Raw genomic sequence first — 25,946 nt, forward strand, 5'->3', positions numbered from 1 at the left:
GTTCAGCGTCTGGAATGTTCGCAGATGAACAGACTGATGACTTCTTTGCAGTAATGCGGAAGAAGTCATCATCACTGCTGACAAGGCTGCGCTCAAGTACCAACTGCATCCTGAGCATGTTTGCGAGCAAAATGGACTCACCAATGCTTGAACACTTTGTTCAAGTGTTGGTGAGGCCACATTTGTAAATGTAAATAATAAAATTAAAATTAAAAACTGTCTTTTTCCCACAATTTTATTATTAGTTACTAACATTCGTTTTTAAGTAAATCTGTCTACTAACAAATTGAGCCATAGATGCTTTTAATAAAAAGATTTTATTTATTTATTTTCGGAAGTCCATGATATAGAAGGAACCGCAAGGTTAATCTGTATATATAAAATTCATATAAAAGTCCTGACTGACTGAATGATCTATCAAAGTACAGCTCAATCTACTGGACGGATAGGGCCGGATTGTACCGGAACGCTAAATTACTTGGCGGCACGGCTTTGCCGGTAGGGTGGTAACTAGCCATGGCCAATTAGCCTCCCACCAGAAAAGAAACTACCAACACACACCACACAAATCTTCTAGAATACACTCAAGTAAGTTTCACTTCACACCGGACACCGGAGCATCAGCAGACTCCACAGTGCACAATTGCAAAGTTCTTTGCAATTGCACATCGTCGAGACAGATATATAAGTCCCGCAAATTGATAGTGCGCTGGAACCATGTCTCATTAGCATCGAAATGACATCATTTTGACGTCAGCCGAAATAAAAATATACCATCAGCTCGAAACTTCAGTCTAGTGCTGACGTCACTAAAATGGCGGACACGCGCATTAGAATTTTTTTGGGACTTATCGGATATATTATTTGTTTTAGCGGATTATAGCGAGTTAAGCTTGTAGTTCCTTTTTTTATCTTTTATTAACAGGCTTTTATATTTATGTATGTCAGCCTTATTGTACTCTATCTTATTCTACAATTCTATTTATATATACAGTTCTAACTTATCCTACAATCCCATCCTATGTGGTTCCTTTTATATCATACAATCTGACTAATAGACAACGTACCGTACAGCCAAACCACAAGATTTGAAAGGACTACATAATATACCTCCCTACCTCGAGCTTTGTGTATGTTCTATACTTATACTCAAACAGTGAATTCAAGTAGGGTTTTCGTAATACTTGCACAAACAAATCTATATTACATTGTTACGATATAAGTAGCTAGTAGAAGAGAAGATTTCTATACAATATTGTGATTCACTTTTTGCTTAGACGGATTTATGAGTCGTATTCCTTAGACGGTTGTCCAATAGAGGCAGAGATATATTTGTCAGACCTTCGTCAGATAAATCCTTTCAATATAAAGAAAGATATTATAAGCATTTATAATAATAAAATATTATGTACCTACCTATTGTTCGTCAACTATAATGTTCTCCTGATCGAATCTTAACGGTGACTAGCCAATTACGTAAGAGATATTATAGAAAAAACAGGGTTGTTCCGTATTCATCCTATGACGTCTCATCCTATTAGGTATACTATATTTGTTAAAAGTTCGCAATGCATTGCAAATAAAACACCTGACTGACGCGGCCGCGGGGTCAATGCCGCGTCGTAAGTGGGGCATTGACCTCGAGTTTTGCACGCTATACGTTGCTGGTTTGAAAAGTACTAAACCCTAAGATATAGATGTACCTATACTAAATTAGTAAAACAATTAAAGTATAATGCATATTATGATTATTGGTATTGGATTATGTTTAGGTTGCATAATAGCGCTAAGTTTTTGCTAGCGTTGTAATTACACCCTGTATAAAAAAGTCCTCACTTACTGACTGACTGATCAAAGCTCAGCTCAAACCCTTTGACCTAGAACGCTGAAATTTTGCTCAAATATTTTCTTTATAGTCTTGAAAAGTAATGAGGCCGGATTTTTTTATTTCTCACGAGATAGGAAATATAGAGGATTTATATTTTCACTGAACGAAAATGTGAGCGGCCGCTAGTTTGTAATGAAACCATAATTTCATTTTGAACTTTTGAAGCAGGTATCGTAAGTAATCTAATGTAAGCATTAAGTATACGCTCTAACTAAGAATAACTTATCCTTTTCAATAACGTTATTGTTCCTCAGAAGAAACTTTTTAGTAAGTAACTTAAGAACAAACTTCATCTGATATTGGTGCAGAATTGTATCTACTTACTTAAGTTTGTTCTAAGTTACAGTTGAAATAAAATTAAACTTAGCAACTAAGGATTATTGGTTTCCATTCAGGTTGAGATACACTTAGGTACGTATTAAAAAAGTTTTGGCCTTAATAATAGGCTAGTTGACACTTTTTTTAAGTAGGTCTTAAATGGTTAATATTTGTCCTATTAGATCAAAAAAATTAACACTATATTTTTTTGCGCCCTAAAAACCGTAAAACTTTAATTTAAAAATATATTTTTCATAGACAGGTGAAAACACTGTCGGCCATGTTTGGCCGATAGATTATCTGTGCTCTGACGTCATGCATTTGTAAACAACAGCATAACCTACCAAAGTTTAATAAACATGACTTCTATACTAGTTTACATGAAAAATATAGTAATTATCGTTATTGTATCATCCGAGAATGTAAAAACGCATCGATAAAGACCACAGGAAAGTTGTGGATTAGAGTGCCCAGTGAAATAAATATACGTAACACGCGAAGACTTGCTTAAAGGGATCCTATATCACTAACGACTGCAACCCAAATTTATTTTTGCAAAGATCACTTTGTTGTAAGTCTTACTTAATAACTTATTCAATTTATAAAGAGAAAACGATAATTTTTTACGTTTACTATGAGTTTTTAGAAATATATAAAAACTAGCTTATGCTCGTGACTTCGCCCGCGTGGACTTCATAAATTTCAAACCCCCATTTAACCCACTCAGGGGTGGAATTTCAAAAAATCCTTTCCTAGTGGATACCTTCTCTTTACCTACAAAGAATACACCCACCAAATTTCATGTATCTAGAACCAGCCGTATAGATGTTTAGGCTGTGCGTTGATATATAAGTTAGTCAGGACTTGAAATTTTATATATATGGATACTAAGTTAGTCAATAGGGATGACATTTGTTTGTTTACATATTTAACACACGTCACATCATGGCTGACAGCGTTTTCTGAGTTTCAAATAAAAATAAAAACTGTATTTTTTTAAATTGGATTTATATATCCATCCTGCGTTTTTAATAATTGTTATTGATATATTTCGTTGTCTTAAGCAAAATACTATAATAAATAATCATTTATTGGACGAAATTAGATATGAGTCAAGTAGTAATTATGTTAAAAATAAATTAAAAATATAATATTTTGAAAAAAAAATCTGTTTATAACAGTTCTTGCATTTCACGAGGGCGAGTGGCTCATGCTTGTGCGTTAGTATAAGTAAGGTACAGTAAATGATTTGTCCGACGTTCACGCACACTTACGCAATGTCCGTGTATACGACGTAACCACAAGTAAAGTCCACTCGCCTTCGTGAATTGCAAGAACTTTTGTACCACTATACAAAAATCGCATCATTTTATTACTACAGTCAAAGACCCTATTGAAATAATTATAATTTTTCAAAATTGTTATTCAAGAATAACTCTACCACTCTACATCGTTATGATCTTTTAAACGGCTCCAAGCAAGCTCTTATAATTCTATTTCCATACGCCGTCTGCTCCAGACGTAGTTTTTTTACTGCATGTATGCAGTAAAAGCGTGCAATTGTAGCAGAATCCGTACGCAAGTTTTTATGGTCCAACATTATGCTAATCTTTTGAAACATCTCGGAAAATACACATTCTGTTTCAGAAACAGCGCAATGCTTCTCATTTTGTGTTATAAAATGAGCCATTTATACGAAGTTAAATTTTACCTTTGTGATGCAGAAGCATAAGTGAGGATTACATTTCGTTAATATACAGCTATGACGACCTCCTTAGTGCTAAGCCTTAGAGCCTCAATAGCTCAACGGGTAAAGGAGTGGACTGAAAATCCTACAACGTGGTTAACGACGAAGTGGTCGACGGTTCAAACCCCGCCCGTTGCACTATTGTCGTACCTACTCCTAGCACAAGCTTGACGCTTAGTTGGAGAGGAAAGAGGAATATTTGTCATTTAACATGGCTAATATTCTTTTTTTTTAAAAAAAAGCTAACCAAAGGGTGAGCGCAGTTATAGGTATAAAGTTGAAGGTTTCGGGGTCGATTCCCGGCAGGTGCAAATTAGGAATTTATAATTTCTAAAATACCATGACAATTGACACCTAGGACCAGTGGTCCAACCTAGTCACCCGCCTGTAGGCACTAGAAATGGCCAACGCAACACTGCTTCATCAGTGATTGTCTACCATCGAATAAAACACCTAAATTGTAATTAGGCACCTATCTATCATGGAAGTAGGAATAATATAACGACTTGGTTGATTTGTAGACTAGAACTTGTCAAAAGCTTCCAATCATAATTATCTGTTCTGGCCAATTTATGTAAACGAAGGGTATACAGATTTCCCTTTAAATAGATTATCTATACAATAGATTAAGATGTCAAGATAGTTACGAGCCCACAAGATCTCTTCTACAAACGAAATCAAGGTACGCTTGGCCAGAATAACAAAATCATAACGTTGAAATTTCAACTTAATTTCACCACAAATAGAATCGCGAATTGCCTGGACCCTAAATCAACCCTTTGCACAATTTTGATAATATAAGATAGTTAACTAAGATAGAAAGCTGAGTAATAAGGGTCTGCCAACAAAAGTCTCAAATTCTGAAAGTTATTCTACCATAGAATAGTTTGTTAATGTTTCTATTATCTATTTCGACGTCAGCGGGCTGTTCCTCATAAACTGTACTTAATGGTAAACCGTAACTTAACAGGTTCATAAGATACACCCCGCTGACAGACAGACAGACAAACAGATGGACAAACAGACAGTCGGACAGAGAAAGCTTAGGTAATAATTAGGTCCCGTTGCACCCTTTGGGTATCCTAAAGACCATAGAATTCAGTTATAGAATTGCAAAAACCTGAAAGTAGCCCGTCTGTCAATGCTCTTACTCACATATTGCCACCATCAAAGAAATCCGAAGGCTCAGGATCGTAGAGAGGCAAATGTTAGTTTTTGTCTCATGAGTCATGGCCCATATTATTACGCTTGCAATATCCTACAGTTCGTATTAGAAACGGTTAAAGCCTTGGTCAGATAGATCACGTGACGGCAGTGATTACGCGACCGCTTCTAAAAATAGTTTACTTAGCATGTTACTCTGAATCAGTGTTGCATATGCAGTATGCACCTCTGCATAAGCATTTTTTCGTTTGCTTTTTCAACAGGTTTATCAGAGCATCCAAACGTGCAGGATAGATTTTTAAATTAAAATCTTCACTCGTCTTCAGTAGGTGACTATGGCTCAGCAGTGTGACGTACTGGTTGAGGTCCTGGGTTCGATTCGCGGGTCAGGACATTAGCCCGGAATTAGGAAGTTGGCGCTGTATCAACCCTGTACCTCGGAGAGCACGTAAAGCCGTTGGTCCTGTACCTGATCTCTCTCCGGTCGTGTCGGATTTCCGTCCTATTGGTCTATGAGATTAAAGGAATATATTATAGTGCATCTGTGTTTTGTGCTCTATGACATTTCTCGTGTTAGCTAATCTCTATGGAGATTGGCCGCCATGGCTGAAATTCGGTCGGGAGAACATTATTAATATTACAATTTTCTAGTTGAAGTTTTATTGATCTCGTGACAATAGCAATGGGGATCCATACTGCCAATTCATCCCGACCATATATGATCGTCTATGGAACCGGCTATACTGAGCTATCAAATGCCATAAATTAAAAAATCTAATTAAGAAACTATGGTAGATGCATCCGACTATTCGTAAGTACTTGTAAAAGTTTATACGAATAAAAAAGATTTTTATTTATTTATTTATTTATTTATGAAGATGACAGCTTGCATTGGCCAGACCTCTTGTAGCGCCCTCTGAGATCAGTTTTGCCTGTGGATCCCCATGTTACTACCACGATCGTCGCTGCCTATACGCGTTGTAGCAGACCAAGGCTTAACCGCTGTGAAAGATATGAAGAGATCTAAGATGAATTGCAGCTATTTTTATCTCTGTTCTCTGATTGCTTAGAAGATTGACGATTCCTTAGAATAAAACTATTTACGAAATAGATAATGTTTGTCCCAAGCATTGATAGAAGATCGATTCACAGATCGTTATTAGGTAGAGTGTTGAAATTTTCACAGAATGTTACCTATTTATAATACCGCTATAACAACAAAAATAATAAAAACTCGATATGGCTGCCACGAAAATTAAAAAAAAATAGCGTTATTTTTGTACCCTACTATGGTACAAAACTCTCCATGTGCGAGTTCAGCTCATACTTGCCCGATTTTATATGTTGACATGACTGCGGTGTAAAATTCTAATATCCTAATAAAGAACACTTTACCAACTGTTTTTTTGCTGTTATCCTATAAACAAAAATTTATAACAAAAATTTGAAATCATAACCCGTAGATAAGAAACTTCCTGCTTGGAATATTGTGGTACTTTAGCAGATATCACAAAAAACTTTTCCCATATTTCGTGCGGAAAAGCCAACCTCACGTTTTCTTTTACGGCGTCAATCGATCCTGTTTATTATAAAAATCGGAAAAATGTATTCTTTTTGCGCGAAATGTATGGGAAAAGTTTTTGCGATTTGTCAAGCCTCAGTTGGGTCCCATATGGGAAAAAGGGTCGAATAACGTGACAAAAAGAAAATAATGATTGGATTTTTGAATTGCTGGCTCTGCAATATTTTATTTTAAAACTAATGAATGGTAATATTACATGTTTTGAATAAGAAAATCAAACTTGTACCATTATGTACTCAGTGACAAAGAAAAACTGGTGGATGCAGTTATGTTTTACAAGATGATGCCCGAAATTTTATACGCGTGGACGTATACAATTGCGGGCATCATTTTCACATTGAGGTTTTTTAAAATCCCGGGTAAACTCTTTCATTTTCCGAGATAAAAGTAGCCTATGTTCGTCTCCGTGATGCATGCTATTTTCCAATTGTCAAAATCGGTTAACCGGAAGCAGAGACATGATTTTTTGTCAATTTCATACTATCTCTATGTCAATTTCATTCACCTCTGTGTCAAAGGACTCACAACAAAATTTTGTCTGATCCAATAAAAAAGTTTTCAATTTTCATTTCAATTCGAGTAAAATATTAGATACGGTAAGAAAAACGATATGAATTTTGTATAGAAGCAGGCGTTATTTTGTGGAAGTCCATGATATACAATGAACCAAAAGCTTAATTTGCTATAATCCGCTGAAACAGGTCGAATCTGTATGACGCAACATGCAGCATGCGAAATTCACCGCCCGCTCTCTCACTGCTGCACAATTGCAAAGCCTTTGCAATTGTGCATTGTAAGGTCTACATCCTGTCCAAGGTATTTCCTGTCAATTATAATCCGGGTATCTTTAAAACAAGAGTGAATAGGCACCTTCTAGGCAAACGCGTCCCATCTTAGGCCACATCATCACTTCCCATCAGGTGTGATCGTGGTCAAGCGTACGCGGCTCCACTATAGAAAGGTTCACCACTATTTATTCACGAATATTATACTATATAGGTATAGCGGTAATATTCAGTATAAAGAGGTTCATTTGCACTTTACATATCTGTAATTTCAAGTTTCGGAGACACGTATTTATAGACATTTATACAATTTTAAAATGATTAACATTATAAATAGAAAACACGATTACTACATAGATTTCGTTAATATTCACTGGAAAGATATTAATTTGCACTGATCTTTACGTAATTTCTTAATTTCAAGACACGTAATCGCGTATTTTATACAGATTTATGTAAATAAAATGAAATTAATTAGGTCCCTAGCATTTTTAGAAACACAAAACTGCAAAGTATGAACTACGAACACATATAAAGATTACCATAACATAAACCTATAATACTTTTTTTTTAAACTGGTTTTACGGCTCTGGGATCTATAATAATCTTGCTGGGAACCAAAGACCAATAAAGTAAACTTAGCAAGATACTTTTTTTTTTAACTGGTTTTACGGCTCTGGGTTCTAATCTATACCTCCCCCCCGCTCCCACCATCAAGAGCGAGCGAAGCGAGCTCGGGACTTGGGGCACTCCGACTCGGAAGGGTTAGGTTAGAAGGGGATGGCGGGGTCTGTAAGACCCCGCCATCCCCTTCGTGGGTTATTTCTTTTTTTACCACCCAGAAAAAAGGAGCCCCGCGTAGCGGGGCTCCGTCGACGGGCCCCGGTCGACGGGCCCCGGTCGACGAGAAGAGACCACCACTATGGTGGGGGGTCTCTTTCCTCCCCCCCGCTCCCACCATCAAGAGCGAGCGAAGCGAGCTCGGGACTTGGGGCACTCCGACTCGGAACGGTTAGGTTAGAAGGGGATGGCGGGGTCTGTAAGACCCCGCCATCCCCTTCGTGGGTTATTTCTTTTTTTACCACCCAGAAAAAAGGAGCCCCGCGAAGCGGGGCTCCGTCGACGGGCCCCGGTCGACGAGAAGAGACCACCACTATGGTGGGGGGTCTCTTTCCTCCCCCCCGCTCCCACCATCAAGAGCGAGCGAAGCGAGCTCGGGACTTGGGGCACTCCGACTCGGAACGGTTAGGTTAGAAGGGGATGGCGGGGTCTGTAAGACCCCGCCATCCTCTTCGTGGGTTATTTCTTTTTTTACCACCCAGAAAAAAGGAGCCCCGCGAAGCGGGGCTCCGTCGACGGGCCCCGGTCGACGGGCCCCGGTCGACGAGAAGAGACCACCACTATGGTGGGGGGTCTCTTTCCTCCCCCCCGCTCCCACCATCAAGAGCGAGCGAAGCGAGCTCGGGACTTGGGGCACTCCGACTCGGAATGGTTAGGTTAGAAGGGGATAAACCCCCCCCCCCCCTAACCTACCCAATCCTTAAGTTTTTTAAAACAGGCTACGCCAGAAGACTCGCTTTAAAGCCGTTTAGAAAAAAAAGTTTACTTTACTGGTCTGTAGTCTGTACAGCAGCAGCAAAAGTATTATAGATTAGAACCCAGAGCCGTAAAATCAGTAAAAAAAAAAGTATTACAGGTGTTAACGGTGGTAACCTATGACAGTACCTATCTATTGTATTTTGCGATTTTGTATTGTGTTTGTTTAGTTTATTCTAAAAATGCTAATTGTGATTAAAGTGATTAATTTTATTTAAAAAAATGATTTTCGAGCTCTGAAATTTTAACTTAGAGTTTCAGGAGCACCCCCTTTACTGCCCCCTATCCCAATGGATGGTATTGTACTCTATAGCAACCCCGCGTACGCCCATAATGAATTTAAAAAAAAACATCTTCTGAGGATGCTCCGGTGTCGGGGCGAAACGTGCGTCGAGTGTGTTTTGGGATTTGTGTGGTGCTGCGTGGTGGTGGTTCGGGTGCCGGTGCGTATTGCTTGCCTGGTAGCTGCTTTTTCCTGCATTGTTAGCAGTGGGAGGTCGGGTCGGGCGGTGCATTTCGCTTGCTGCATGTTGCATTATGATGCAACAGATTCGACCTGTTTCAGCGGATTATAGTAAATTAAGCTTTTGGTTTATTGGATAAGAATTTTGATGAATTCCTCAAAACTTTCATGATAATTAATGTAAAACGCAGACTATTAGCTTCCAATTTATTTCGTTATTTTTGCTATCTTATATTGGTCTGCGTAATCATCTTTTATTGTTTATCTTGAAAACAAATTAAACTTGACTATCCAATATTTTCGCCTCGAATTCAAAATTGAAAAAGTTCGCCCAAACATTTTAAGCTTAGCGATTTTAACCAAACGGACGGCGACAGCTGAAATGATTTTCTATAAGTACCTTACCTACCCTTTTAACCCACTTTTCAACCTCTTGTCAATAACTGACTCTGTTATAAAGACGACTTTAGATTATTATCATAAAATACTTCTACATAATTTCCTGTCGATCTGTTTGTGATTACTTTGAATAGGTAAGTATTTAAATGTATTGTATTATAAAAAGCCGTTTTTAGGGTTCCGTACCTCAAAAGGAAAAACGGAACCCTTATAGGATCACTTTGTTGTCTGTCTGTCTGTCGGTCTGTCAAGAAACCTACAGGGTACTTCCCGTTGACCTAGAATCATGAAATTTGGCAGGTAGGTAGGTCTTATAGCTGACATTCGGGGAAAAATCTGAAAAAAAAAAAAAAAAATTAAATTGTGGTCATGAACTAATAAACTTAAAATACTTATTTTCAATTTTCGAAGTAAGATAACTATATCAAGTGGGGTATCATATAAAAGGTCTTCACCTGTGCATTCTAAAACAGATTTTTATTTATTTTTATGCTTCATAGTTTTTGAGTTATCGTGCAAAATGTCGAAAAAATACGACTGTAGTCCGGAACCCTCGTTGCGCGAGCCTGACTCGCACTTGGCTGGTTTTTTATATTGAATTTAAAAAAGAGAATTGTATAGTGGGTTTTCGTTTTATGTATAAATAGCTGAATTGATAGAAATTTCGTGAAAACCTCACCTTTGGAAGCAAGACGGCTTCAACTCTAGGTTTTGGTTCATTTTCCTAAATTTTTTTAGTTGGTTCAGGTTTGTGCACTTACTGAAAGATTTCGACTGCGGCGAAGTGAATGAATTTTAGAAGTGATGAAACAACAATAGTTCCCGTGAACTTGAGTGTCAATGAATTTAAATTTAAATCGGATGCATCAGTGCGGGCAAAGTAGGCAAGAATATGCAAGAAAACGGGGCCATTATTGAAATGAAACTCACACTTTTTATAATATTATAAAATAAGTACTCTTATTATAAATGCATAAGTGTGTTTATTTGTTGGTTTGTTGGTTTGTTGGTTTGTTGGTTTGTTGATTTGTTGGTTAGTCCTTCAATCACGTTGCAACGGTGCAACGGATTGACGTGATTTTTTGCATGGGTGTAGATAAAGACCTGGAGAGTGACATAGGCTACTTTTTATTCCGGAAAATCAAAGAGTTCCCGCGGGATTTCAAAAAAACCTAATTCCACGCGGGCGAAGTCGCGTGCATCAGCTAGTATTATAATAATTATGTGCTATTTTATAAAATTAGCAACCGCCGCGGCTTCGTTCCCGCGGGAATTTCAAAAAATCCGGCCTTAGTCTTAGTTAATTTTAAGAAACCTCTGTGCAAAATTGCTTAAAATATTATTATGCCAGCAATTAACCTCAAAAAGATTAAGAATTAGTAAATAGCATTATTCGTTGAGGCATTACAAATTGCTTTTTATTTAATTCTAAGTTTTTACGATAAGTGCCTACCAAATTTGTACTAATAGGAAACTTAGTAACGAAATTCGAACGATACCTATATCAAATCTGTTTTATCAAATCATCGGATCGGATTGCTGTCAGGAAGACAGCATCAATACCGGGAGCCGCAGCAGAAACAGCTGAAAACGGCAAGCGGCGCAAGTATGCCTCTCTTATAGAGAGTTACATTTTTGTGCCGTTTGCCGTGGAGACCCTGGGGCCATGGAGTCTTAGTGCTAAAAATTTTTACGAGACATTTCACCGCGATTAATAGCCTCATCTGGTGACAGAAGGGCTGGCTCATTTTTTGCGCAACGGATCAGCCTGGCTGTCCAGCGCGGAAATGCAGCCAGTATTCTTGGCACCATTCCACGCAGTCATGATTTATATAGTAATTAGATAAGGCTAGCTTTAAGTTTTATTGTAATATTTAAAAAAAATATATATATATAAAAAATATATATCATCGTGAAGTAGATAATAATAATATGAGATGAGAAGGTAACCAAAATATACAAAACTTATGAAACCATAATAAAATCCTTTTAGCAAAAATACCTAAGTATTCAAAATTCGAAGGTGCTTTCTAGGTCCAGATTTAGGCCGGGTGTTGATGAGTCAGTCATTAAGTGAGTCAGGACATTTCTTTTTATATCCTACTTAGAAAACAAGGTATGTAGGTAAAGCAGCATCTGAATTTGAAAAGGGCATCTACAATACTTACATACACCTAGTAAATTTTCCACAAGAGTAATATTATCATAAAATTCAAAGTACAAACAGCTACATAACAGATACTTAGAAAATATAAACTGTCTTGAGCAGTTTTAATATATTTCACACCAAAGTTCCGGCCTCGTAAAAATTTATTTTACGATCCGACGAGAACTTTATATAAATCTTTCATTGTTTATACTAAAACACGAGTTTACGCATAAATTGTTTAGCCTTTGGTGTATTAAAATAATCCGATTTTGTACATAGGCCTTTCAGTGATTAATGACTTTGCTTTATACGATATCCTGAGATTCGGAAAATTTACTATTTTATCTAGGACGGGGTTAAGTATAAAAAAACCGGCCAAGTGCGAGTCAGGCTCGCGCAACGAGGGTTCCGTAGTACAGTCGTATTTTTTCGACATTTTGCACGATAAATCAAAAACTATGATTTATAAAAATAAATAAAAATCTGTTTTAGAATGCACAGATGCACCTTTCATATGATACCCCACTTGATATAGTCATCTTACTTCGAAAAATGACCACAATTTAATTTTTTTTGTGTAATGTAACCACAAATTCACCGTTTTTAGATTTTTCGCCTAATGTCTGCTATAAGACCTACCTATCTGCCAAATTTCATGATTCTAGGTCAACGGGAAGTACCCTGTAGGTTTCTTGACAGACCAACAGACAGACAGGCAACAAAGTGATCCTATAAGGGTTCCGTTTTTCCTTTTGAGGTACGAAACCCTAAAAAGGTTAATATTGTTTTAAATTGTGCGTTAACGTGAAAGGTGGTAAGAACTTATTTAAACTCAATCAATCGTAAAACCGAATTGCTTTAACCGGATTATATTATACACACTTTTGCAGAGTTCGCGCTCAAAACTGGCAGATATTAAGGGTAATGTGCCACACACTCGCAAAAACATAAAATTCCGATTTCAAGAAATGGGAGTAAATGATGAGATTTTAATACTTAGGTACTGGTCGATCTATGTCTATGTGTATATTATTGACTAACGCCATGAGTTTTTTTTGGGGATCCGTAGTCCGTACCTCAAAGGAAAAAAGGAACCCTTGCAGGATCACTTTGTCATCTGTCTGACTGTCCGTCGTGTCTGTCAAGAAAACCTATAGGGTACTTCCCGTTGACCTAGAATTATGAAATTTGGTAGGTAGCTAGGTAGGTCTTATAGCACAAGTAAAGGAATAAATCCGAAAACCGTGAATTTGTGGTTACATCACCAAAAAAATAATTAAAATGTGTTCATGAACAAACAGTTATTATTTTCAATTTTCAAAGTGAGGTAACTATACTAAGTGGGGTATCATGAAAGAGCTTTACCTGTACATTCTAAAACAGTTTTTTTTTGCATATTAGTTTTTTAGTTATCGTGCAAAAGGATGAAAAAATACGACTGTAGAACCCTTTGGACGTGATTAAAGGACAATCTAATAGAAAATAATATATTTTTATTCAAGTAAACTTTTACAAGTGCTTTTGAATCATCAAATAGTTTAATTTACCACTGGTTCGGAATGCAATAAACTAACAAGCAAACACACCATCGCATTAATTATAATATGGGTAGTGATTGAAATCGATAAGTTTGATTAAAAAATAAACTTATTTGACACTAGCTGATGCCCGCGACTTCATCCGCGTGGAATTGGGTTTTTAAAAATCCCGTGGGAACTCTTTGATTTTCCGGGATAAAAAGTAGCATATGTCACTCTCCACGTCTTTATCTATACTCATGCAAAAAATCACGTCAATACGTTGCACCGTTGCGACGTGATTGAAGGACAAACCAACAGACCAACAAAGCAACAAAGCAACAAACCAACAAACAAACACACTTTCGTATTTATAATATGGGTACTGATGACGCTAACTAAGGAATAGTTCTTTTTAAATAGGTAGGTCAAAAAAATCTAGTAAAAATAGTTAGCTATGTCAAAATCTGTTATTTCATCCTCAAACATTAACGTGGGCTGTAAATATGTTGTTTTGTAATAGAATACCTTTCTATGAATGTACATTTTTTATTACAATATTTTTATAGCGTGCAATAAAAACGTAGGATATTATGATGCAACATTACCTAACTACTTGACTACAAGAATCATATTTTTATCTTATTCAATAAAAATATTATTTATAGTATTTAATATAGTGAATAAACAAGTATACTGGTGTATGTTTTGTTTGATGTGAAAGCGTTATAGAAATATAAAACAAAAAAAATCTTGTCAATGGCCCTGTTACCTACTCCATCAAAAACGGATTTTTAAGGTATATTTATACATTCGCTCGACAATAATATTATAGGTAGGTACCTACCGGCAGCAAATATTGCACATCGAACTTTAGAAAGAGATTTCTGCTTCGTAGAGCATCGTCCTTTTCACTCATTCCTATGTGACTATTTCATCGGTCTCAACGACAGGGACAACGCTCTACAAATTTGTTATCCCTTTCTCACGTTCGATGTGCAATATTTCCTGCCGGGTAGATACCATATGTCAGCATGCGGCTTGAATAAAGCTTCTTGGGCTTGACGCGCCGCCAGGGGCGGGCAGGTCATAGAGGCATAAATGCACTGCTTACCCCAGTTGTAATAGCTCAATGCATATTTTTCATTTTGACCTGCCAATAAACAGGTTCCTAGCTAACTAGTGCCTACCCTGGCTACCTGCGCATGACGTGTAAATGAACGGTAACATTAGAGTAGTTCTCATTTGAACTATTCAAACTCAATGAAGTTGTATAGATACGTTCTAGGAACAAAAATATCTGTCTGCAGTTTGCCAGCTTTCCGTAAAACTAAGGTTTCGAATGGTTTACAAACAACTTTTAGCCCGAACTAAACTACGTTTCTATGAAGAGCGCTAGCCAGCGCGCTAGAAAAACTTCTGTAAAACAACTCACGAATGCCCTGTTGCAGCAACGTAAAAATCTCTGAGGTGATTACTGTGCCCTATTGCAAGAAATCGCATCGAGATCAGTCTATATAGTTTTTGAGAAAAACAGTAACAGACATACATACAAGCATACTATCTATACATAAATTTACCTCCTCTAGTCCATCATGCTATATTTATTTTTAAGAACCCTTGAATTTTCGTTTTACAACTTTAGCTTTACAAAAAGTCATGTCACCGGCATCTTGATGAAAGAACTTTTAGAAGAAAATTGTTTTTCTTTTCACAGAATCATGGATCCTGACATCACGCTAGAAGAGCTGGCAGAGGCGACGACAACCTCGCCTTTTCTGACGAACGGAACACAAAACATCAATGTTTACTACTTCTATGATGTAAGTTCATACGAATATATATTTTTCGACTACTTGACAAAAGCTTGTATTTAAGTGCCCTGCGGCACATCACCACTGCGGCGCGAGTTCGTCCTCATCGTAACATCATCATCATCATCATCAACCGATAGACGTCCACTGCTGGACATAGGTCTCTTGTTAGTCATAGGGACTTCCACACGCCACGGTCTTGTGCCGCCTGAATCCAGCGGCTCCCTGCGACTCGTCTGATGTCGTCCGTCTACCTAGTGGGGGTCTTCCAACGCTGCGTCTTTCGGTGCGAGATCGCTATTCCCGCACCTTGAGACCCCAACGTATATCGGTTTTACGAACTATGTGCCCTGCCCATTGCCGCTTCAGCTTCGCAACCCGTTGAGCTATGTCGGTTACTCTAGTTCTCCTACGGATCTCCTCATTTCTGATTTGAATACGTAGTGAACATAATGCGGCGAAATATAAAATCATGAAATTTGGACTCTATTTTAGCACAGTTCTAGGCCGTTTTGCTTGGAAAGAAAAAAAAAAAGAGTTCAATTTTTAGGGTTCCGTACCTCAAAAGGAAAAACGGAACCCTTATAGGATCACTTTGTTGCCTGTCTGTCTGTCAAGAAACCTACAGGGTACTTCCCGTTGACCTAGAATCATGAAACTTGGCAGGTAGGTGGGTCTTATAGCTGGCTTTAGGGAAAAAATCTGAAAACCGTTATTTTATGGTTAGATCACACAAAAAAATTAAATTGTGGTCATGAACTAATAATTAGTATTTTCAATATTCGAAGTAAGATAACTATATCAAGTGGGGTATCATATGAAAGGGCTTTACCTGTGCTTTCTAGAACAGATTTTTATTTATTTTTATGCATCATAGTTTTTGAACTATCGTGCAGAATGTCGAAAAAATACTACTATAGTACGGAACCCTCAGTGTGCGAGCCTGACTCGCACTTGGCTGGTTTTTTTAGTCGGTAGGAGTCCGGCACTATGTCCATGAGGATTTTCCCCTCCTAAGCGAAAAAAAAGGGTTATATCGTCTTCGTCTATCGTCTATCGTCTAACCGCTATCATCTTACCATCAGGTGATGACTGTTTGGCTTGTCATGGAAAAAAATCGCACTAAACTAAGTCATCCACCCACACCTGTATTAGGATCCATAATATCACCTGAAAGGTTTCAATCCCATAATGGACGTGTTTGACCTATCGTGGTAATGACGGACGCACGATAGCTTATCGCAAGCCCACTCACAGCGGAAAGCAAGCTTTTAATACTATTACTATATACCTACTGCTGTATAGTGAAGAGATAAGGATTATTTTAATTAGTGAAATGTAAAAGCTTACGTTCCATGAGTTCGCACGTTTTCGATAATTGATTAGAGGTATATGATTAATGCTGTGAATATGATTGATGCCGTGAATATGAATGTCCGCATTCTAATCGGAGGTCGGGGGTTCGATCCCAGGCACGCACCTCAAATTTTTCGGAGTAATGTGAGTTTTTTAGTAATTAAATATCACTTGCTTTAACGGTGAAGAAAACATCGTGAGGGAACATGTATGCCTGAGTGTTCTCCATAATGTTCTCAAAGGTGTGTGAAGTCTACCAATCCGCACATGGCCAGCGGGGTAGACTATGGTAAAACCCTTTCACTCTGAGAAGAGACCCGTGCTCTGCAGTGAGCCGGCGATTGGTTGATCATGATCATCATGATATGATTGATTATAACCCAGGTATGAGGTATGTATGCAATCCAGGTATGAGGTGGGGGACGCCCCGTACACACTACGTCACCAGCGCGGTACCCTCTCCCATTGTCATGACCACTACCTAATGAATATTAACTTTTAAAAGTGGTGGTGGTGGGAAAAGTTCTCAATTTTTATATGTTTAGGTATGTTAAAACTGTATTGCTAAGTATGATGACACACTCACCGGAATTTCCGGCCGTAATAATCCGGACGGCGCTAATTTGTGTAAAGTTATAACACAAGTGTTTCGTTTTGCGTGTGTCAACGCGCATAATATTATTAGAACTTTATACAAACCGGACGCAAAGTCCGGCGAGTGTGTCATCGTGCTAAGAAAATAATAACCTCAGAGTTTCTTGCTGGTCCTTCTCGAATAATCAAAATCATTAAAATTACATCAGGTAGGTATGGTGCCTGATCATGAACAAGAAAAAAAAACTGGTCGAGTTGCGAGTCGGACTTGCACACGAAGGGTTCCGTACAAGATTATCTACTTTTTAATTTTTTGTAATTTTCTTAAATGTTTTGAAATTTTTATTACTGGTTGTTATAGCGGCAATAAAAATACACACTCTTTGAAAATTCTCCACTCCACTCCGCTCTCTAGATATTATCGTTCACAAAACAGACAGCCCGCTGACAGACAGACAGACGGACGGACAGATGGACGAATAGCGGAGGCTATGGATCCCGTTGGCATCCTTCTGGTACGGAACCCTAAAAATTATAGTGCTAACGACCTGAGATGCAGTAACGGGGAAGAGAAAATAAATCTCTGTCTTAATAAGATTATGATCATCTTGATAACGTATTAAAAACGTAAGAAGTAAAGATGGAAACGAATTATCGGACAGCCGCAACTGACAGGTATCTGGATAATAATACCTCAGAATATATAGTAGTATAGATAATACAGTAAGTACAGTGAATTTTGCAAACTATCGGAAGTAAGTCACGGACGCGACGTAACCTTGAGCGGCTCGGACCTCCGGGAGATATCTCGCAAGCCGCGTCCCAAACGACTGTGCACACATATCAGTCGCGGCTGTCAACCGCGGCTTACGGACGCATCTCATAAGTAGATTTACCCTTAGAAGGAGATAGTGGATTTGTAGAGCATTGTCTCTGTCGTTGAGACTGACATAACATCATATAGGTATGAGTGAGAGAGACTCTACAAAGCCGAAATGTCATTCTAAAAACTGATGTACATTTTTTTATGTTCATAAAACGTAAACTTATAGACAAATGCTATTACAATGTAAAGGATTATTTAAATGATAATACATAAAAAAAAAACAAATACAAAAAAAAAAAGATTCCGACGAATTGAGAACCTCCTCCCTTTTTTGAAGTCGGTTAAAAAAGCTTGAGAACTTGTGATAGTTCTAATAAGTTAAAGTGATTTTGTAAAGTGGTGATAATAAAAAGAATTATACCCGGCTGAGTTTGTTGTGGGCTCTTCTCAGACCTGGGTGCGTTTGAACCCTCGTAGCTTTAGTTTTAAGTTTGCGTAACAATTATCACCACTATATCATCATCTTACAATTAATGCTAACCGACTATCAAAACGCGTAATTTTTTTACTTACTTTGAATAAACGTTTTGACTTTGACTTTGACTTTAGCCGCGTACTGTTGTTTGTTTCCTCCTTTATGCGCTAACTCGATAAATTTGAAGTTAACAAAACAATGTAGATGTCACAAAACGAGGCACATTATTGCCAACAGTTGCGGGAACGCTGAGCCGTTAATTCTGTACTGACACAGAATCTTACAGAGCGCAATGTTTAAAACAATCATCGCGAGCGTTAAATTAAAACCGTAACGACCAATGATATCATTTGTGAAAAAAAGTTATGTTAAATATGTAGGATCCAAAAGTAAAGACTTAGAACATGATACTTGGGTCACATTTGTAGAGCACTATCTCGTGGAGAAACCAAACGGGTGGGGTGATAGCGACAGCAATGCGACAGTTAATTTTCTGTCTCGCTTCGTCTTCTTCTTATTTTGTTTTGTAGCTATTGCTGTCCCTCTATCCACTGTCACGTGTGACGTTTGACAGCAATGATCGCGAGATTTACGCCTGCGCAAGCCTGTCGCGAGATACGTAATCACCCCGCCGGATGGGCTTAATAAAAACTGCTGTACCTCTTCCAGGTTAGCCCGCTTCCATCTTAGACTGCATCATCACTTACCTACCAGGTGAGATTGCAGTCAAGGGCAAACTTTGTATCTGAATAAAAAAAATCCTGTTTTAAGACCCCAACACTCACCTCTACGGCATCCAGGAAAGATCTCGTTGTAGTATTGTCATGTAATATCTACTGTTTTTTTCTTATTTTCAGTCGATCCAGTTCACCGTGATGTGGGTGCTGTTCGTGCTGATCGTGGTCCTTAACGCGTCTGTGATCGCCGCTCTGCTCTGCACCAATGCGAGAAAGAGCAGGATGAACTTCTTCATCATGCATCTGGCGATAGCAGGTGAGGTGTTTTTTAATGTTTGACTTTTATTATATCACTAGCTGATGCCCGCGACTTCATCCGCGTGGATTTAGGTTTTTAAAAATCCCATGGGAACACTTTGAGTCTTAAACTATACCCATACAAAAAATCACGTCGATTCGTTGCTCCTAAGCTACGTGATTGAAGGACAAACCAACAAACAAACAAACAAACACACTTTCGCATTTATAATATGGGTAGTGATGAAATGAATAAAATTTACTGCTTGCTTAAACAAAACCCCTGAAATATCCCTAAATCCCCTTTAAAATGGACGAATAAACGCAAACAAAAAAAGTTGAGGCCATTTATCACGATACCCCTCAACGGTCAAATATTACCGGACATGAAAATGACACCCGATAACTTACCCTTTGTCATCTCATTCAATGGTGAAACAGGCCTGACCCTTCCGTTGGCCTTGCTCATTAATTACCTACACACAATCACTTTTGAACTAAAGTTGATCGCCCAGTAGCGGAAGAGACGCAGAGGTCTTCAAGACCTCCCTTGCGTGGTGACGCTGTGGTTCGATTCTTGGCAGGGGCAATTAAATAAATAAATAAATAAATAAATAAAAGTTTATTCAGCTCACAAAACAAGAAAATACAAAAAAAAAAGAAAAAAAATACAAACCAAATGTTACAAATTAAAAAATTAAAACTAGGTAAGCTTAAAACTACGAGCTCGACAGTACTAAAAAGAAAAATGATGTCTTGTTTGAGCTGAAAAGGCTACTGCCTCAGCATGATGCTGCAGTATTTGACTACTGCAGCGCTGATTTTCAGGCAGAGCCCTAGTGTCACGACCCGACAACGAAAGTGTTCTCTATAATATAAAAATCAACTAAAATAAAAAATAAAAAACTTCATTATTAGTAGAGTAATAAATATGATATATATATATATACATATAGGGTATTACATATATACTTAAACACATGTAAACTTATACACATACAAAGTGTAGGTACGACATGTTTTTGATGTATGGAATGCCATTATTCTGTTTGTGTAGACTACCTGCAGGGAACTAAAAATCTTTTGGTTGACCACTTGACCACCATAATATAGAATAAGTAGTATATTATAATATGACATAGTGTAGTATAGTCAGAGATAAGTATCGTGTGTTGTAGTGCGTGTAAGACTAGGGACTTTATAATTTCTAAATTGTCTCTGGTCTGGTCTGGTGGGAGCTGCCGTGGCTAGTTACCACCCTACCGACGCGACGAAGCCTTGCTGCCAAGCGAGTTAGAGTTCCGGTACGATGCCGTGTAAAAACTGATAAGGAATAGGGCAGTTTAATTACTAAACCCATACCGGGTTTAGTAAAAAAACTGCCCTATCCCTTTCAACTTAGCCCGCTTCCACTTTAGGCTACATCATCATTCACGCAGTCAAAGGTTAACTTGTAATGAGAAAAAAGAGATATATTTAAGGGCCAGCGCAAGCAAATGGAGTGGAGTATAGAATCTTTATGTTATTCTAACTAAATTTAACATCATGCTACATATACTTTGACATTTCGTTGAAATTGGGATGCAATCAAAACACAGAGGGCACGCGCATCTGTTGTGGCGTTTACGGGCCGTCTTAAAATATGCGATCACGTTAATTGGTTTCTGCTATCACCCACGTAGTAGAAAGTCTGTGACGTGTTCTATATAACTCATTACAAAGGAATTCATCACATTGTTATACTTTTTATTAGTATTGAAAAATGCATTTCATCCAGTTCTTGCGGCTCTAACGGGCCGTCTTGTGATATGCGATCACCTTAACTGGTTAATGATATAACACCCACGTAGCACGTAGTAGAAAGTTTGTAATGTGTTCTATACAACTCATTACAAAGCGTTTTGATCACATTGTAAGCTCTGCTGAACATAGGTCTCTTGTAGGAACTTCCACATCCACATACAGTACGATCCACATCCATATTTTGTGCGACAGAGACAACGCTCTACGAAGCCGAAATTAGCTGACTGTCTCTTTCTAAAGGTCGATGTTCATCACTTTTGGCCGCGTACTGTACCACGGCCTTGCGCTGCCTGGATCCAGTGACTCCCTGCGATTCGCTTGATCATGTCTGACCATATAAGCTTATAGAGATTGTATGGAGACCAGTAGTGCCGCGACAGCGCTGTGACAGCTGGTAGCAGCACTGTTGCGGCAGCACTGCTGCGTGCAGCGTGGTTCGGAATCATACCTTTATGGTCAAAGAGTGGTGTTACGTGCGACATTTGATGAGATGAATAGAGAAAATTCAGTAAATGAGTAAGGACGGGAGGGCAATCTATGAAAAGGAGGACCTGTGTTCTATTTGAATAGGTATCATATTAATATGGCAACCGTACGGAAAGCGTATTTTCCAGTAGCTACTAAAAAAGCAAGTGACCTCAGCCGAATTAGACGCGCTGAAAATTTGCGGAGCTGATGAACTATGCTCACCGAGGAGAAGTCCATAGGCTCTGCCTATGCTGAATGACGTAATGAGCATTTCTTTTATGCAACCAAATCTTACTGCTGACGCGTTGCAGGTGGACCGTGTGGAACGGAAGAAAATAAACTATGTTAGATTCCCATTTATCTCCTCTTATTTCTAACAGACAACTGAAAAATACCTTAACATACCATTTTAATTTCCGGTTTACAGTTTTAAAAAAATTCCATCACTTCGTTAAAGTACAAGTATGTAAACGGGCTATAAAATTGCTTCAAATTTTGCTAACCATTACCTACCCTAGAAATAAAATCTCAAAACGGCAACTTAGCGGCTACAAAATTGCATCTAAATATTGCCAAAAAACTGTCTTGTTTATGTGTTAATTTCCTAGTAACGCCTTGAATCAAAACAGCTCAAATATAAAATATACCAAAGAAAAAACAAGCGGGTCTTTCATGTAACTATTTTCGCGCAAATCTGGTTATTATTACACTGTAATAGGGCTTACAGAATAAAATATTACTATCCATGTTTTCCGTATAAAAACCTCTTGTTACGAATAGATTGTAAACAACATGGGTTTACGCGATTCACTATCGATGTACGCATGCACGATTTATTTTGATCCCTATGCTGATGGCTTCTATTTATAGCTCTTACTTAATGAAAACATGCTTTGTGTCTAAATCCGTTCAACACTCAGGATAGTCACTGCGTGGTAGAAATAATTATTATGATTTATAGCGACCCGCCCCGGCTTCGCACGGGTAGCTTATTACAATATTTTCGTACCGATCTCTAAATTTTTTTGAAAATAAAATATAGCCTGTATAAATATATCCTTAGGAATAATTTAGCTTTCTACTGGTAAAAGATTTTTCAAAATCGGTTCAGTAGTTCCAGAGATTACCCCTTATAAACAAACTTACAAACTTTACCTCTTTATTATATTAATAGGTATGGAGGAATAGATTAGTTTTTGATCTTTTTTTTTTCTTTCGCGTTTTTTAAGACTTGGTCAGAAGAAATATCAAACCCTATCAAATAGATAGATACTGATTCTGTGCACAAATAAATTTTGGAGTATTCGCACCCTTTATTTACTAATGTAATATGAAAAGGAAAAGGACAGACACAGTTTGACAGTTTTAAATTTAGGTTAGCTGTCAAACCTCGTGACTTCAGAGCGCGAGCCTACTGTTATTTGTAGCGTGCACTAAAATTTAGTCTTTACATGTAAAATTCATGTTCCGTCATTTTTTATCAAAAAAAAAAATTAGTTCAGAGAAAGACTACAGAATCGGCGCCAATTGTTACTACCCATCGTAACCCATGGTTGTAAACTAGCCATCTTCATGTATGAAAAGTGTTACGAAAAACTATTTACATGTAACCCAAAGTATAATATTAGGTAGGTATTTGTGCTTCATAAAAATAGAATTTTTGATTTATTTTTATAATAAAGAAGAAAAACATTTTTTGTTTGACCTGATTACCGAGTTTCTTGGGAAAATTGACAATTGAAAGGCGGAACGCTAAATCAAAAGATAGTGTAAAGAAATTACCTACAACATTTTTCAGTCTAGACATGAAATTCAGGAATGATTTGTTTAGAGTTAATGTCTTTCTGAATCGTTACTGTCTGTACAGCGGCCATTTAATCATTAACGCAATAGAAATGTATGTTTGTAAAGAAGTTTTTGACACAAATAATATTGTTAAGGGTTCATCATCATAACCATCAGCAACCGATAGACGTCCACAGCTGGACATAGGTCTCTTGTATGGACCCACACGCCACGGTCTTGGGCCACCTGAATACAGTAGCTCACTGCGACTCGCATGATTTCACCCGTCCACCTAGTGGAGGGTCTTCCTACGTTGCGCTATCGGTGCGAGGTCGCCATTCCAACACCTGAGATCCCAACGTCTAGCCGAGAGAAGGCTTCGGTGCCCGTAACACAGGTTTTCCTACAGAGAGTTTCCTAGCACAGAAGCCAAACATCCGTGCTAGGAAACTCCATTCAGTTTTCAATAATTATTGTGTCTACCTTTTCTGTGCACTACGTTTTGTACCTACTGTGCAACATTTTCTTGGTTGAATAAATAATTTAATTAATTAATCGGTTTTCGAAATATGTGCCATACCCATTGCCACTTCAGATTCGCCACGCGCCGAGCTATGTCGGTTACACTGGTTCTCCTACGGATCTCCTCATTTCTGATTCTCTCTCTATGAATTCTCTGCTCTGATTGTTCAGGTTTAGAATTATTTTATAGGTAATATTATTATTTGCATAAGCAACGATTTCTTTGTAGGTATTTTCTAATGGAAAAAAAGTCTTCGTTTTTATATGAAAAGCATGGAAATAAGCAGATGGCTGTGGCACTTGATTTTACCGTGATTCTTCCATGAACCACCACCACTAGAAAGGCTAATGCGTTGTGTTTTGAGTTTTGGTGAATTATTTGAAAATAATTTTGAAAATTGATCAAGTGCGAGTCAGACTTGCACATGAAGGGTTCCGTACCTACCATCGTAATACCAACATAATATCGACAAATTACACAGTATCGATTCATTATTAATTTTGGCCGTGCATGAAAATATAGGTAATTGATTGCATCGGTTTCGTAATTAAAGACCCTTAATTATTATCAAAAGGTTTATTTATCGTAAACACAAGTTTACCCAAACAAAAACGTATCGAAAAATAAAATTGAAAGGTCACGCCATGCCACACGCGTGGGTTGAGTTAATTATAGCTGGACGGAAATAAACACTAGCTTAGGCCTGACGTCCACTAAAGCGGCTTATTCGCTTGAAAATCCGCTTACAAAACCAATACACACCATCTTAACCCATCGCCGGCCCACTACAGAGCACGTGTCTTTATAGTCTACTTACTTTTACAGAACTACTACTATACAAGTAAGTAATTTAGACTGTGTAAAAGTAAGTAGGCGGACTATGGTCTATGGGTCTCATTAGTGGGCCGGTGATGGGTTGAACATGATGATGATGACCGGAAATGCCGTGCCGCCAAGCCATTTAGCGTTACAGTACGATGCTGTGTAGAAACTAATGGGGTATGACTTTAATAAAAACTGCCATACCTACCTACCCCTTTCATTCCAGGTTAGCCCGCTTCCGCATCATTCACCACTAATTAGCACCGGGTGAGATTGCAGTCAAGGGCTAACTTGTATCTGGACCGGAAGGCTGGCAGTTACCTCGGGCAGTATAATATTAGTCTGGCCATTCAACGAGGTAACGCAGCCAGCGTTCTGGGCACCCTGCCTTGTTACGGTGGTTTAGATGATATTTTCGATTTGTAATTTTAATATTAATTAATTATTATACCATGATTAGAATATAAAAAATAAAATGAAATGATAATTATTCATGCGTTTTTTCTTCCAGATTTGTTCGTGGGGCTAATATACGTGTTCGTAGACATAGTACAGAAGATCACCATAGCGTGGCTGGTGGGCGAGTTCCTATGCAAATTCATCAAATTCCTACAGGTACAACAAGATGAATGATGCCATACTTTGTCATCGTCGTATTACTAATTGAATCGCTCGCTGATACGGTCGTTACGACGAAATTATTTTGCTATCCTATGCAAAGAAAAAACCAGTCAAGTGCGAATCGGACTCGCACACAATGTTCAGTACCATCGTACAAAAAATAACACTTTTTAATTTTTTTTGTGAAGTGACCACAAATTCTCGATTATCGGATTTTTCCCTTTACCTAGACATTGCTACCTGCATAATTTCATGATTGCAGGCGATCGGGAACCAC

General features: G+C 38.0%; 1 protein-coding gene across 2 annotated transcripts in view; it reads left to right on the top strand.

The window, feature by feature from the left end:
* LOC117982360 (cardioacceleratory peptide receptor-like) overlaps window positions 1–25,946 on the top strand; it is a 113,858-nt gene that overhangs the window by 75,380 nt on the left and 12,532 nt on the right. Inside the window, exons 2-4 of one of the 2 annotated variants that reach the window (XM_034968714.2) lie at window positions 15,326–15,431; window positions 19,531–19,666; window positions 25,560–25,663. In XM_034968714.2, coding sequence (XP_034824605.1) covers window positions 15,330–15,431; window positions 19,531–19,666; window positions 25,560–25,663 — 342 coding nt within the window. In that variant the 5' untranslated portion in view covers window positions 15,326–15,329. Of the gene's footprint in view, window positions 1–15,325; window positions 15,432–19,530; window positions 19,667–25,390; window positions 25,471–25,559; window positions 25,664–25,946 lie in introns of those variants that run through there. The other variant, XM_069498786.1, reaches the window with a different exon arrangement.

This window comes from Maniola hyperantus, chromosome 5 (genome assembly GCF_902806685.2).
Source record: "Maniola hyperantus chromosome 5, iAphHyp1.2, whole genome shotgun sequence".
Taxonomy (NCBI): Eukaryota; Metazoa; Arthropoda; class Insecta; order Lepidoptera; family Nymphalidae; genus Maniola; species Maniola hyperantus.